Genomic DNA, 16403 nt, shown 5'->3' with positions numbered 1-16403 from the left:
AAGAAAAAGATAAGCATTTAAAAAAATATTTATCTGAAACTACATCCTAGAGAAATGTAGCTCCAGTGACTGTTTTTGTTCATGTAGTATCATATAGGGGCATGCTAAATTCAGTGTGCTTATGTCCCCAGGCTGAGTCCCAAAGGTAACAGGGCAATGTGCTATTTATTACTAATCATGGAATATTTTGCTTGCAAAATAGGAGACTGATGCTCCTCCAGGCCAGAGATGCAGATGGTTTAAATTCTCAGTTGGCTTTGCCTGAAAATATGTATTCCACTGAGGAAAAATGAAACATAAAGCCCTTGGAAAAAATCAAACAGAAAAATAACATGAATCTGTTCAATGGGGAGGTACAAAGGTTTCTAAAAAAGAGAACACATAGGAACAAAAAAAGATCATTTTGAAATCTAACCATGCAGAGCAGCTCTGATGAGACACTGATGGTCTGTGAGCCACCAGGTAGATATCTGCACTGGGAGAGATGAGGGTGGATAGAGGAAGTCTCAGAATTCTCTTCAAAAGCACCATAAGGGAGTATGTGATTTTGGAAAGGACAGAAAATGAAAGAAGAAAGAAAAAAGCCTAGTATTTGTTTGATATAGGAATGTGGCTTTAAGGTTTTTTTGTGTATGTATACCATAATTGGTACCAAGAAGTCTGAATCAACACAATTTTGGAAGCTCATCATTGATAAGCATTACCAAAAGTCCAGAAAATTGAGAGGAATATTGTATTATGCTAGAATAGACATAATAATAAGAAATTAAGATTTCTCTCTGGGGTGTTCTTAAGGTGTATTAAATTTGGAGAATTGATTTTTTAAAGGCAGTCAGTGCCTTGTAAATGAAGGCAAACAAGGGAAAAGGAAAGATTGTGTTATTTCAATTACTCTTCAAAACAGCCCAATCAGGGTACGTGCTATTTATCCTGTTTTACAGAAAAGAAAAATAAAACTTAGATTACATAATGCCCAGACCCTACTTCGTTAAGTAGAAGAATGAATAAATTTTCACCCTTTGTCCATTTTACCACCAACAATTATTTATTGAGCGCCCATACTGTGTGCTTGTTCTAGACATCAAGGAATCAAATGATTATTTGAACTTATATCTTTCTGATCCTAGAAACCATTCTTTTTCTACCAGAGTCTGATAGCTAGATTTATTTAAATGATTGTGTGGAAATTTTATTATCCCAAAAAAGAGATTTCCATGGAGTGCAGAGGCTATGGGACACAGGAAAAAAAATGATGAAAGGCTGAATGCTAGAATTAGATGCTTAACAGAGAGGATCCAAGTGCTTTGGCCTGATACTTAAAAATAAATAAAACAGCAACAACAACAACAAAATAACATGCAATAAAAGTATAAAATCATAAATCATTCTTAATGTTTGAAGTCAAAGATAAGAACTATAATTGTTTAAAGGTATGTTTTTTCTACCCACCTCCACTCTGGCTGCTTTAACGTATGTGTCTGTGTGTAGGTTTCTTCTTATTTATCTGGCTTGGGACTCTGTGCATCTGTAGGTTGATCTCTTTCATTGGTATGGGACAGATTTTCAGCTGTTAACTCTTAGCACACTGTTTCTGTTCCGCACTGCCCTTTCTTTCTAGGATGCTGATTTATTTACTTTCTCATTGGCTCCTGTACATTTTTACTTTTCTGCTTCTTTGGTACTCATTCTGAATTTTTTTAAAGCAGTCTTTCAGTTTATTGACATTCTTCAGCTCTGCTTGATTTGCTATTAAACTTGCTGGGTTTTCAATTTCTGTCATTATACTTTTCACTTTTAATTTTTACTTTGGTTATTTTCCAAGGTTTTCAGTTTTCTGCTGAAGTTCTCAATCTTGTATTTCCTTGAACATTTTCGATGTAGTTACTTTTAAGTAGTATTTTTATGTAGTCAGATAACTACATAATCTGGATTCTTTATACATCTGTTCCTCTCGTCTGAATTACTCTTGATTTTTATGCCTGTCTTAATTAGTTGGGGCTGCTTCAATAGAATCCATATATTGAGTGACTTCAACAACAAACATTTATTTCTCACAATTCTAGAGGCTGAGAAGTCCAAGTCCAAGGCATTGGAAGGTATGTAGTTTGGTAGAGCCTGCTGCTTGGTTGTGAGATGGTTGTCCTTTTGCTATGTCCTCACATGGAGGACAGAGAACTCTTTGGGTTCCCTTTATAAAGACACTAATCTTATTTATGAGGTCTCTACCCTCATGACCTAATCACCTCCCCCAAAATCTACCTCTTAATACCAAGATATTGGGGGTTAGGATTTTAACATGGGATTTTAGGGGAGGACACAAGCAGTCAGTCCATTACATATGCCTTTGGCTCCTAACTTAAAACTGTCACTTGGCTCTACCCTGATTTGCAGTTCATAAGCAATAACTTAAAACCAAATAATAGTTCCCCGTTCTAAGCTCTCATCACGTTCAAGTTGCACCATTGATTTACTTATAGCTTTTGTGGTACCAGAAGTAAGGAAGTACTATATGAAAACTACACTTGTGGCCTGATTTCAGAAATGCCAGATTATAAAAGCAATTATAAGAATTGCAGAAATGCAGCATATTCCTCAGCTGTTGGCAGAGGTGCTTGTGTATCCCCAGTTAGTCCCTCTTTAAATCTTCTTTTAAAGCCTCCTCAGTGAGAAAAGCAAAGGACCCAAATTGTCCTAATCTTTGTTACTGCCTAGAACTCAGAATCTCTCCAAAGTTCCTGCTATTTAGATCCATATTAAATACAGTAGATATTTGATCCATGAGAACACTGCACATGGCAAATCATGGTGTGGGAGTGAAGCACACCGTGGAACTGCTTCCTTCCAAAGGGAGAAAACCCAACTATCAGGCTTATCTGCCAAAACCATTAGTAGAAAGGATTTTTTATCTTCTGAGGCTGATGTGGCTGAGGTATGGTTCATTTTCTCTCAGTATTCCAGGACTGGTCTTAAACATCACTCAAAATCTTTTTTGGCCATGAGTTTAGCAACACTCAAAATGAATAAGGAACTACACATGAATTATACAAACTATAATAACCTTTTGCTAGACCACTGGCCACATATTCAAATGCCTGCAGAGATGGACAGCCTGGTGGTGGCTATGGCCAAGTGAAGACCACAGCCCCCAGTTGAAGTAGAAAGTGGCTTCTCAAATCCAGTTGGTTGTTAACACGTGGAAACACAGGCCAAGGCTTTCTAGATCTTAACTGTGTTAGAAGTCATATTCTGCCCGGAAGTTGGAGGGGTGGGGAGAGTAGGTGGCTCAAACAATGCATACACATGTGAGCAAATGTAAAAGCAATTTTAAAAATCTCAAAAAAAAGTCATACTCATTTTTATGTGAAATCTCCCATTTTTTTTTTTTTGTTGGTACCTAGTTCCATTTTTTCTTAGCTTGTAGGTAGAATGCACCATGTTTTCAATTGCAGTCTCTGGACCCCAGTGGTGGCCTTCTGGGCTGCATGTTCAGAACTGAATGAGTCTGTGCTAACAGAAGGCAGCTCCAATACTGAAGCAGCATGCATTGCTTTCTCTGCCTCTTCTTCCCACATCATACAGTCATTCCAGAAAATACAGCACTGAGGTTTTCTGAGTCCACTTAGAATGTCAAAAACAAACAAAAAAAAAAACAAAAAAAACCCCACTGTCCTCTTTATACCATCTCAATATCTTTAAATGGCTTGCTCAGTGAGGTCCCTTTTTTACACTTAAAATAGGAGTTTTGGATTCACCCACTAGAAGACTTGCTCATATTACATATCCCCAAAATATTAGTGATATTCTGCCATAAGCCAGTCATATGACTATTCATTTGGTTAGTTATAGCAATCTTGCCAGATTGCACATAAGAAAGTTATTTATTTTAAATTCTGTAATACTTTAGAGCTATTATCTGAATGGGGATTTTTTTTCTTGCCTGGAGGTAAGCACTAAGTTGCCTGGAAAGTAATTGGTACAGTTAGAGGAAGAAAAGGATGTCAAATGCAAAATTACATTAATTACATGGGGATAGTTTTATGGGGATGAACTTATGTCTTAGAAGAAAGGACTAAAAGAACCAGGGAGGCTGATAGAGTGATTGGTACCCAATTTTGTAATTAAAGGCTGAATTCTTCAGGGGCCCACTCTCTTGTTAGGCAAGACATATTCAGCACCATGCCATAATCTATTTGAGAAAAACATGTTACCTATCTGATAGAATATTTCCAGACTATATCTAAAATCCTGTTCCATGCTCAGAATAGCTGCTGATACTGTTTCTACTTTAAGTAGCTGTTCAACAGCAGTTAAAAAGTAGAAATATCTTTGTAATGAATATTAAGTTTGCAGATGGAACATTGCACTTGGGAATCAGGAGAAATTTGTTGTATCTCTGCAGTTATATTATCCTCTAGAAATTTTAAACAAAAATTTTCAATACACTACTGTTCCTGGAGATGAAATATAAAATTTAAGTTCATTTATATATGCACTCTTGTTTCTTTCTACACAGCTCTACATCTTGAGCACAATATAAATAGGAAACTGAATAGTCTAGTTTAATTACCCAAGTGTTAGGGAACGAAGGGGATAATGCAAAAACATCAAAAACCAATAACCCTGTATACTGATCATAAAATCTAAGTGAAATATTGATTTTGTCCGGGCTTGTCAAGCTCTTCTTGTTTGAGAAAGAAATAAAGAAGATTGTTTGAAAACCAGATTTAGTGTCACATTTATTATATTTAGAATGGAAGAGTTTTTAAGATAGGAATAAATCATTAAAATAAGGGAAGACATGTCCAACACATGCATATTCTGTTAAGAGATTTCTCTTGGTAATTCTTTTAAGTAGCACTGTTAACAGGCTCTGTATCACTGTATTTTTAATTCAATGAAATGCAAAAAGATTCTATTCTGAAAATTGCATGACTCAGACTCTTAACAGTTCTTTTTTCTTCTTTTTCACTTTTAGTCCTTGAAGAAAGCAACTGCTCAGACCTTGGGGGCCCAGTCAATGGGTACAAGAAAATAACAGGAGGCCCTGGGTTTCTTAATGGGCGTTATGCAAAAATTGGCACTGTTGTGTCATTCTTTTGTAACAACTCATATGTTCTTAGTGGCAATGAGAAAAGAACTTGCCAGCAGAATGGAGAGTGGTCAGGAAAACAGCCCATCTGCATAAAAGGTAACTTGTGGATATTTCTGGATTGTATAAACATATATGGAGTTGTATTTTTTTGGATAGTTCTCATGCATGCTTTTTAACTATTGTTGTTCTGGGGAGGTACGTTGTGACATTTACAAAACTTCTTACAATATATCACAGTTGAATTTACCACTCCATCATTCTCCTTTATCTCTTCCCCACCCCGCACCTCCTGTATGTTTTAAGCTACTGAAAAAAATGTCTTTCTCTCTTAAGTTGTACCGGGAACCATATATAACCCTTAGGTTGAAAAGCATACCTAAAACCATTTACTACTTTTTTTTTCTGGGCCTAGGGAGGACCTGTTCTCTCTGATCACAACATCTTGAGGAGTTCGAGAAGGGTAACAGTTATCAGAACAGTTTGGGAAAGACGACAGAGCTGAGTCTTATACATGCAAATCCAAGGATAGAATTTATAAGCCTTTACATGTCTACACTTATCTCACTCTCTATGCAACATTAAGTTGGTTCTAGAAATAAAAGAACAAATAGATACATCATACTTGGCAGCCTATGTGGACCAAGGCCAGAGATGTTAAGATGTCTAAAAAACTAAGATAGTGCCCCTCAAACATTCAGGGACAGTTGTAGGAACAAATGAGTAGTTCAGCAAAAGGAGAGGTCAGTATTCCTGAGTTAGAGATAATTGCATGAAACAGGTAGACTTGGGAGGGTCTGGAAAGCTAGGAAGGATTTGGAGAGGTGAAGGATTGGGATGGTATTCCAGATGGGAAGCAGGAAAAGAAAAGAGATGTAGGCAGCAGTGAAAAAAATCTAGAAAAGCTAGAGGTAAGACAGTCTAGGACATAAACATAAAACTGTAGGTTGGAGCCAGAAAACTGGAATGTTGGGTAGGAAATTTGAAATCCTCCCCATTGCCATAGGGATACTGTTTCTTATTGAATTGATCTGCTAGGAGCTTCAGTTTAGCAGAGTCTTTCTTGGGCAGGGGGCGCCACAATGATCTGGCTGTTTACTGGGAAGAAAAGCATGTTCTTGTCCTAGATTATCCAGAAAATTGCTGTCACCTTCCACTTTCTCTTCAGGGTGTTAGTCAACAACCTGAATCATGGGGAAAGGAATGAAAGAGAAAAAAGGAATAAATGTGAAAGGGATAAATCACTTTAGACTTTAGCCAGAAGCGACTTTCATCCCCACCAGCACAGATTCAGATGTTTCATTTCATTAAGTATGGGAACAGTGTTCCATATGTCCTTAGAGATTTTTGTCAACTCTTCTCTTACAAATTAATACAACCAAAGTACTCTAAGTTGCTAATTAGACAAATGTTGGCTGCTTGATTGGGAAATTGAGATAGAAAGGATTTCTTTTTACTTGTGGAAAAAAGAGAGACTTCAATGAAACTAAACTGGGCTTTGAGTTGTTCTCCAGCAATTGTTAGGGGCCTTCACTGCAGTGAAAGGAGAAGACAAAATCTGTTATGCAACACTCACCTGTGATGAACACTGCTGTCGGGTTTAAATGACAGCCTTTTAAATCGCTATGTGGGCTGTATCTTAGAACTTTCACTCTGAACTTTATTCCAGTGTGACCAAGTTTGTTAATACTATTTACACAAACAGACGCTCCTAAACTATTAAATGCCAATGTCCCAAATCACCTAGGTAGAGCAGTTTTTCAGAGGCATCTTTAGGGTTCTTCAAAGGTGACTGTCAATTTAAGTACAAGGCATCTGCTCCTTTGCTAAGTGAACTGTTCAAGTTTGGCTGACATGTCTCACCTCTGAGACTGGACAATGAACACCCAGTTTCCAGGAAAGGGACTCAGGTAGAATCCGAATGGAATAATGAGAAATGATGAAGAAGGATTATGCAGCATTGTTTGTTTGGTTGGTTTTTTCCCTGCAGCCTGCCGGGAACCAAAGATCTCGGACCTGGTGAGAAGGAAAATTCTTCCCATGCAGGTTCAGTCAAGGTGAGATGGAAACACCTGAAATCTGCTTGCAAGGCTAATGAATACCTCCCCTCCCAATTCCTTTCCCCACTTGTGTTTGGGCAAAGACAGTCTGGGGTTTCTTAGGGACATTTAGTGCTAACTGGTCATGAAAGAAAAGAACTTGTTAGATGGAGGCTCATTAGCCAACTGCCTTTGGCCAAGAGGTAGCAACTGTTGGAATTTGTACAAATTTTATTGGATCGTGGGAAAGTAGATGGCTGGTGAGAAGCAAGACTATCTGATGATCTTTGAGGAACTGGATTTTAATACTTGAATCTTCCTGTATTAATTATGGCAACTTCTAGGAGCTGGCATTCTTACTAAATGCAGCAGCCAGCTATAGTTGAGGAAGATGTTCTTGGTGGAAACAACCAGACAAGGCAGGCTGGTGGAGCCCAGGAGCTGGAGAAAAATGACCAGTCATGATGACAGATAGGGGCCCTCGGTTATGCCCAACTTTTCTCCCAGAAGGGCAGAGGTGGGGACCCCCTGGTGGGTCCATTTCTACTAACTTCTTCTACCTCCTCTTCCTCATTCTTTCTACTCCAGTTGCATGGGTCTCCTTGGTTTTCTTTCTCACACCAAGCACAGATCTGCTTTGGAAACTTCTACCCTGACACCAGGCTGACTCCTTTATGTGTTTTCTGGTCTTTCCCATGCTTCTGTTTTAGCATCTTAGCATCCCTCTCTACCTGTTCTCTCTCTCTCACATACACACATTGAGTTTCTTTGTTCAATTTCTATTTCCCCATCACCCCAAGTGTGAAAGTTACAAGTACAGAAACATTATCTGCTTATTTCATGCCAAAGCTCCAGTGTCTGAGAGGGTGCCTACCGCACAGAAGATATTTAATAAAGATTGATTGAAGGAAAGAATTGAATTGGCAATCGAGGGTGTAGTTCTGCCTCTCTTTAGTCCTGGGTATTTTTAAATAAGTTCCTGAACTTGCTGAGCCTTATTTTCCCCTTTGAAAAAATAAAGGTCATCCTACCAGTCTGTGATTGCTGTAAGCGTTAAGTAGTGCAACACTAGGTCCTAGCACTTATTGCAAGTTTGCAATGTGCCAGTTGCTCTTCTGAGTATTTTACATGTACTAGTACATTTAATCCTCATTATATCCTTTAATGTGGGTATTATTATTATTAGCTTTTTACTGGCATTTTATTACTTATGGGTAGATTGAGGCTCAGAAAAGTTAAACAGCTTGCCCAAAGTCCAGTTGCTAGAAGAAAGTACAAAACAAGGATGTAAATCCAGTATCTGGCTTCAGGATTGCTCTCCTATGCCTTAGACTGTAAGCCTTCTGTAATGGCCTTAGCAAAATGCCTTGCTCATAGAATCTCCTATCAGTGGTAGCTGTTGTCCAAAATAGTACTCATGAGTCCCAGAGGCCAGGATTGACCCAGAATATTCCAAAGTGAGCATATCCATCAATCTCTCACCCTTCCTCAGGTTCTCCTATCCACTTTCATCTTCCTTTTTCAGGCAAGGCATTTCCTTGGGAACAGTGGTGGTAGAATCTAGATTATGCCTCATGTTTCTATCTTTGCAGTTTCCCTAGCTGGGCTCTGAACCAAGTGACTCCACCTGTTCTTCCCAAAGGAGACATCCATTGTTTGATGATGTCTTGTAGAGATATTCTGAGCTATTCAGAAAGACTACAGGACTTCCTATTGTTAAGGCAATTTTAATGGAAGATTAGGTGGTGTGTAAATGAGAAAGCAGGCCTACAACTTGGTTTTAGTACCTTTCTGGAAGAGAGGCTACTAAGTGGGGGAATTCCTATCCCCAGCAGCCAGGCTCATTTGTGAGTCCTTAAAGGCAGTGTGGGCCTTTGAGGCCAAGAGATGGGCTTCTTTGCAAGTTCAGAAGCTCTTGGAATTACAGACCTTGCTATAAACTTGACATGAGTATTTGTCAAGTGAAATCAATGTGGATGGAATATTAGCTCTGAGCCAAATACTGTAGAGATACAGGAAATAGATTTCTTACAATGACCCAAATCGGTGTTAGAGACACCCGAGTGGAAGTCATGACTGCTAAGCACAGTCTTGGGTGCCATTTTCCTTTGCTGTGTTTCCCTGAGCACTCCTACTGACTTCACTCTCCGCGCTCATTAAACATGGTTGAAGATGTGATGCTAAAGGGATTCCAAATTGTCAGCTGACAGTACTTACGCACCAGTATAAAATGAGCACAAGCCATGCAATGTGTACACCTCTCCCCAAAAACCCTCTGGGGGCTTCAATTTTAGGGTTCATTTAATATATTTTTCTCACCTACATACAATGTTTCATATTTCTCCTTATCTGCCCTGAGGGAAAGTTCTATTCTCTGAGTTGAACTAATTACCACTGCTAATTGCTAAATCAATCTACTGCATCAACACAGTTTAGTTCAAGTCAATTCCTAATACTGCTCCATTATGATAATATTTAGAGAAACACTACATCTGGATTCTCTCATTCAAATTAACTCCCTTTTCTGTTTAATTTTGTAATTAAATTTTTGTGTGTGTGCCTGCGAAGCATACTTTTGGATAGCAGCTATTATGTCAGATGTTATTCTCTTTGGTTAAAACCCTAGGCAGTTGGAAGCATGCCAGAAATGGAAACTGAGGAAACTGTGTGTGTGTGTGTGTGTGTGTGTGTGTGTGTGTGTGTGTGTGCATGTTTGGGTGAGGAGGGAGACAGAGACTGAGAAATATGCATAGGATGGGATAGCCATTTTCCCTTTTGTAACTAAACATCTGCATGGGGCTGCAGAGATGCTTACATCTCTCTTGTCCCATTCTTTCTCTGGATCCACGTGTCCTGACCCAGAGAGACACCATTACACCAGCTATACTCATCAGGCTTCAGCAAGCAGAAACTGCAGGATACCCTTACTAAGAAGCCAGCCCTTCCCTTTGGAGACCTGCCTTCTGGGTACCAGCATCTGCACACCCAGCTGCAGTATGAGTGCATCTCACCCTTCTACCGACGTCTGGGTAGCAGCCGGAGGACGTGCTTGAGGACTGGGAAGTGGAGTGGGCGGGCCCCATCCTGCATCCCAAGTGAGTGAAGGCTCTTCTTTGAGCTGGAGCATCTACTCTTAACCTTGTTGAAGACTTTTTGGAAAAGTCTCCTTGTCCAAATGAACTGTCCTCCATTGCCTTCCCTCATTTGGTAATGTCTGAAATTCCACAGTTAGAAATCGACTCCCCAGATTTTGCAGGCATTGTTTCTTGTGGATAATTCTATCATATTTACTTGGAGAAAAGGGAGAGAGCAGTAATTAAAAACCAGATGGGGGAGGGTTAAAGGCCCCTATTATATCTTCTTAGCTACCTTGTCTAAGCTCCATTTTCACACTCATTCAATGATAGTAATTACATAATTGTTATGAAATAATGAGGTAATTATCTTGTATGGTCATGATGATGGCTATTGAGATGGTATGTAGAAATTTCTCAAATAGGTGCCTGTATATTTTCAGTTACCTTCCGTATCCTCTTTGTGAAAGAAGAACAGTATGGCTCTGTTCATTGTGGTTATATTTATGATGATAGTCATTATATTTTTTTGAGTTTGTTTATATACATTATTTCATTCAGTCTTCCCAAGAACCCTGTGAAACCATTGTTATTATTCTATCCATTTTACAGGCCAAAAAAAATCGAGGCTTTTAAGGGAATAGGGAACTTGCCCAAAGTCCTATTGACAGTAAGTGCCTTGTATCAGAACCCACATTTAATTTGACTTCAGAGGCTCCAATTTTAACTCTAGACTTTATAGTCAACCACATCTAGTATGGTTGATTAATATTTAAAGAGAGGAGAAAATCAGGTTGGATGGCTTATAGTCATCACATCCCTGGGATTCACCTTTTCAGATTTATTCTCAACTGGTTGAGTGCCATAATCCCCTTTGGATGGCACTCCAAAGGGGAAAGGTCTGAATTTATCTTACTGAACTGGTGCTTTCTCCATAGTCTGTGGGAAAATTGAAAACATCACTTCTCCCAAGACACAAGAGACCCGCTGGCCATGGCAGGCAGCCATCTACAGGAGGACCAGTGGGATACATGATGGTGGCATGCACAAGGGAGCATGGTTCCTGGTCTGCAGTGGTGCCCTGGTGAATGAGCGCACTGTGGTGGTGGCTGCCCACTGTGTTACTGACCTGGGGAAGATCACCATCATAAAGACAACGGACCTTAAAGTTGTCTTGGGGAAATTCTACAGGGATGATGACCGGGATGAGAAGACTGTCCAGAATTTACAGGTGAGAGAGAGCCCAACTTGGAAACCAGGGCTCTGGCTCAACCAGGTCCAAGTGTGGGACAGCAGAGACTTTGTAAGCCCAGACACCTTGACATGTCAGTAGACATCCTAGAGCCTGGCATGCATCAGGTACTCAGTGTACCATATTGATAGACACTGGAAAGGGGCAGTTAGAAGACCATGTGGTTTTGTCCCCTTGTTTTAAAAATAAGATAGGGGCAAATGTCTTCTATTGTTCCATTGACGAAAAGTCATTCACTTCAGAGTAAAATATACATGTACGTCTCCTAGTAGCATATGTCATAAATCATAACAAATTAAAAACTGGTGAAATTATTTGTTTAATGTGTGTCTCTGTCTGAAACTATCTGGCCTAGAATGTTGTCGCTATATCCTCATAGCCTAGCACAGTGCTCATATCAAAATAGATTATTAATAAATATTTCATGAATAAAAAAAGAGAGTTAATCACCTGTTACATTTAGGAATTGTCTTAAGTAGGTTTTGAGGACATATGTTTTATCCAATTTGTCCTAACCAATTTATAATATACTCGTCTCTTTTTCTGATTCCTCCTTACATTTACCCACCCACCCATCCATCTATTCATCGACCCACTCCTACCTTTCAGCCTACTTGCCCATCTATCCATCCATCTCTCTATCAGTCCTATCTATCATTTCATCTGTTCATCCATTGTTGATTTCTTACAATGTGCTTTTCTCTGAAAATTGATACATAAAAGAATAAGGCATTGGTTTTCTCTGAAGAGTCCACAATCTAGTTGAAGAGACATGCCAATATACCATGATCAGTTTGACACAAGACAGCTCAAGGAAATATGCTTAAATGCAATTAAAGTAATAAAACCTACACTTCAGAAAATTGGAAAGATTCTCAAATGTGAGCTCTTAGAGACCCTTAACAGAAAGATCCACCAGCAAGGCTTGGGACAATCAGGGAACACCATGGAAAAGTCTTACAGAAAATTCTGCAAACATTCGTATGGGAAAAGACTGAGAAAAGTCTTAGGGAATGTTCATATGGAACATGACTTTATCTTGCTGACTTGAAGGTACATTGTTTGTACTGGACCAGAGGTTGCAAACTGGTAGCCTGTAAGGATTTATGCTTTCATGGTACTAACATATATTTTCTTAATCAGTTATTTACCAACTGATTATTGGAATAAATCAGTTATTTACTCCAATTAAAAAATGGAGATGTTTCAGATAAGATCTGGAGTCCATTCTTTGGCAAAATTAGAATGCTGGCCCTATTTCCGTGGGGCAGCGGTCAGTTGGAATGAAGCAGTCTTTGCCCACTTTAGATAGGATGTGTGATTTCATTCTCTGTAGCCTCACCTGTCTACCCTCATTACTTAATTCCACCTACCAGGCTCTGATAGGCATTTCAGCTTGCCACCCTGAAAACACAGCAATTTATTTCTATGATTCCTTGGGCAAAGTGTCTCCAAGTAATTGCAGCTGACACTTAGACAATTTCTTCCAAAAATTTTGCTACAAAACTTGTCTATTCTTGTCTATCACAGAGCTGGCTGCTTACTATTGCTATCCATTCTTTGCATTTGTAGGTTTCTGCTGTCATTCTGCATCCCAACTATGACCCCATCCTGCTTGATGCTGATATTGCCATTCTGAAGCTCCTGGACAAGGCCCGTGTTAGCACCCGTGTCCAGCCCATCTGCCTCGCTGCTGCCAGGGACCTCAGCATCTCCTTCCAGGAGTCCCACATCATGGTGGCTGGCTGGAACATCCTGGCAGATGTGAGGAGCCCGGGCTTCAAGAATGACACCCTGCACTCAGGAATGGTTAGAGTGGTGGACTCACTTCTGTGTGAGGAGCAGCACGAAGACCATGGCATTCCAGTGAGTGTCACCGACAACATGTTCTGTGCCAGCTGGGACCCTAGTACACCTTCTAACATCTGCACTGCAGAGACAGGGGGCATTGCGGCTGTGTCTTTCCCAGGCCGAGCATCCCCTGAACCACGCTGGCATCTGGTAGGGCTGGTCAGCTGGAGCTATGACAAATCATGCAGTCATCGCCTCTCCACAGCCTTCACCAAGGTGCTGCCTTTCAAAGACTGGGTCGAGAGGAACATGAAATGAGCCAGCCACGGGCCCATAAGTATCTTTTCTGTGCATCCATTTATATATGTGCTGAATGATGCAGTGAGGACCTGAAACATGATTTTACCCACAAATTTGGCCATGCCAAGGCTTCTGATTTCAGGGACATAACTCAGTGGAGGGTGAGGACAGTTCAGTTTCTGGCAGGTCACTGCCTTTCTGAGTGTTTGAAAACCATTTTGAAGATGCTAGGACTTGCAAGAACTGGGTTTCTTTAAAGAAGACCATCTGAACAGAAAAAAAGACCTCTCCATTCAATTGGCCTGGTAGACTTCTTTACCTTTCAGTGATGTAAATATTTTGGTCAGCTCTGGTTGAGATGGTTGATCTGGAGTTGATCTTGACTTCATGAAGTCTCAAGACTTCAGCCAAATCAAGTTGCAAAGAGCCACTCTGCCCAAGGCAGAGAACTTGGGTATGGCATGTGCTTTTGTATACATCACCATAGTAAAGTCTGGTCCTTTTCTTTTCCATTCTCCTGTACACATTTTAATAAAAGAAGGATTAGCTTCTGACCAACAAAACGAATGTGCTATGCTCTCATTTCTGCATGTGGATTCTCTGAGCTACATGAATCTGGACCAATGGCCTGATGATAACCCTTTAACATAGAATCAAAGGCTATCATTTCCCAATAATGTCACAAAGGCAATGCTATCTTTTCAGTATCAACCTTTGGAGCTTGGTGGGGCACAGGCTGGGGAGAAAAGACATAGGTGCCATCAGATAAGACACAGACAGGAGAATACCAGGGGTTACCCGATTTCCAGCATCCCCCTAGTTATTATATTCTAGATCCTGCTCAAAATCCTGCCTCAAACCTCCCTAAGTCCTTATCGTATGTTTTGATAGCAGGTGAGTGGGGTCACACATGTACTTACACAGCCCAAGCCCCCTGTTCTACTGGATAGTGGAGGGAAAGAATGAATTCAGTTCAATAAATACCTGTTGTGATCTTCTCCATCACATTCTCTTTTGGGGGTGACTTAGCTCTTTTATCTTCTCTCTTTTTCTCGCCTTTCTGGTTTCCCCTTCTGCAACATGGCGGCTGGGATGGTCGTGTGTCTTTTAGCATTGGGACAATCACAGTGGGGCCTCTGGATTCATGCTGGTTCTTGGTTGTGCATTGGTGGGTCTTTCCCATCTCTGGGTGTTTTGCTGACATGTGGTGCTAGGGTCTATAACTATGATAACGTGTGCTATTTTCTCTCTCTACTTTCATGGGGCTTGGTGGTCATTCCTGTTGAACTGTCTCCTGTCCGTCAATCTTGGGGACTGGTACTCCTGAAATCATGTGGTAGCCCTTATTTGACACTGGTTTGCATTACTCAGCCTCATGGCTACAGTGAAGATGTCTCTGGCAAGTGCCCAGCCAGACTCTCAGTGATCTTCTCTTTCTCTCTTGGGAGCTTTTGGGAACTTCTTGGTTTTTTTCTGTACCACATGAGAGCCGAGAATCCAGGCTTGTGAGAGGGCATTTTAGGAGACATTAAGCCTCCCATAGACCCAAACAGGAACTTCACTGTTTCCTCAACCTCTCTCAGAGAACTTCAACCTCAGATCATTAGCCTCAAGACAGGAGATGAAGATATATTTGTGTCCTAAGCTGCCTCCCCATCTCTGTGTCTTTACACAACCCTCAAAGTCAGAAGAGAATGACTCCTACTTACTCTTTTCGTCAGGCTTTCCCACAAGTCACTTCCTCTTCCTTTCAACCAATCTTTCACCCCATCCTTATGACTTAATCTCAGAGCAATGTATTAGATATTGATTGTTGAGCACAAATTACTCAACTATTTGCATTTACCCTGCTCACAGTTGGGTAGATTGGGATTTGGACAGTAGCTTAATCTGAAGTTGTAATCAGCTGAAGTCTTGACTGAGGCTGGAGGATTTGACTCTACAGATATTTATCACAACACTCAAAGATTTTGTTTTAAGCCTAGAAAGCCTGGATCTTGAAAGGTGTGATAGAATTTGGATCAAAGAGATCTGAATTCAAATTTCTGTCTTTCTTCTTTTCCAAGTCACCTTTGGCAAGTACTTAGCGCCTCAGCCTTAGCTTCAGCGTTGTGTTAAATTGACATAAGGTCCTAGGATTTTGTGTGTGTGTGTGTGTGGGGTAGCTGTAACAGTTGAGATGTTGCATAAAACAGTTAACTCATATATTATGGTTTGGATCTTAAATGCCACCCGCCAAGGCCCATGTGTTAAAGGCTAGGTGGACAGTCTATGGTACTATTGGGAAGTGGTGAAATCTTTAGGAGGCAAGGCTTACTGGAAGAAAGTTAGGTTATCTGGGGCATGTCCTTGAAGGGGATATTGGGTCCCAAGCCCCTTCTAGTCTTTGCTTCCTGGCTTCTATGCCACCATGAGGTGAACCGCTTTATCTGTGTGTGGTCCTGCTGTGATGTACCTAAATACCATAGGCCCAAAGAATCAGAGACAAATAATCATGGATGAAACCATGAATCAAAATAACTTATTACTCCTTATAAATTACTCATTTCAGGTGCACTGTCATAGCAACAGAAAGTCAGTTTACACACATGGCATGTGGTCTGGTGCCATGTAATACCTGGCAGAGTCTGGGCTGTCCAACTGGGCGCAGCTCTGCAAAGCCTCCGCATCTACCTCCGAGGACACTTCACACTTGAATGTCCATTCTCGCACTCTTCACTGCCTGACTTGACCCTTACTACTGGTTAATGTCATTTCCCCTTCTTGCCTAATCACTCTGATTTGGCTCACATATATATCATCTCATAGAGGTTGTGACTTTGACTATCTCTGAATCTTAATCTTGCCCTAAATCCTAG

At 40.4% G+C, this 16403-nt stretch overlaps 1 protein-coding gene across 3 annotated transcripts in view; it reads left to right on the top strand.

Moving 5' to 3' along the window:
- Positions 1-14108, top strand: part of Pamr1 (peptidase domain containing associated with muscle regeneration 1) — a 169773-nt gene extending 155665 nt beyond the window's left edge. For 2 of the 3 annotated variants that reach the window (XM_074044515.1, XM_074044499.1), the window contains exons 7-12: positions 2064-2096; positions 4976-5188; positions 7080-7146; positions 9991-10223; positions 11141-11433; positions 13027-14108. In XM_074044515.1, coding sequence (XP_073900616.1) covers positions 2064-2096; positions 4976-5188; positions 7080-7146; positions 9991-10223; positions 11141-11433; positions 13027-13563 — 1376 coding nt within the window. In that variant the 3' untranslated portion in view covers positions 13564-14108. The remainder of the gene's footprint in view (positions 1-2063; positions 2097-4975; positions 5189-7079; positions 7147-9990; positions 10224-11140; positions 11434-13026) is intronic. The other variant, XM_020160817.2, reaches the window with a different exon arrangement.
- Positions 14109-16403: the final 2295 nt, after the last annotated feature.

This window comes from Castor canadensis, chromosome 1, assembly GCF_047511655.1.
Source record: "Castor canadensis chromosome 1, mCasCan1.hap1v2, whole genome shotgun sequence".
In the NCBI taxonomy this organism is placed as follows: domain Eukaryota; kingdom Metazoa; phylum Chordata; class Mammalia; order Rodentia; family Castoridae; genus Castor; species Castor canadensis.
The sequence above is the reverse complement of the archived record's forward strand: the minus strand, read 5'-3'. Positions and strand labels throughout refer to the sequence as shown.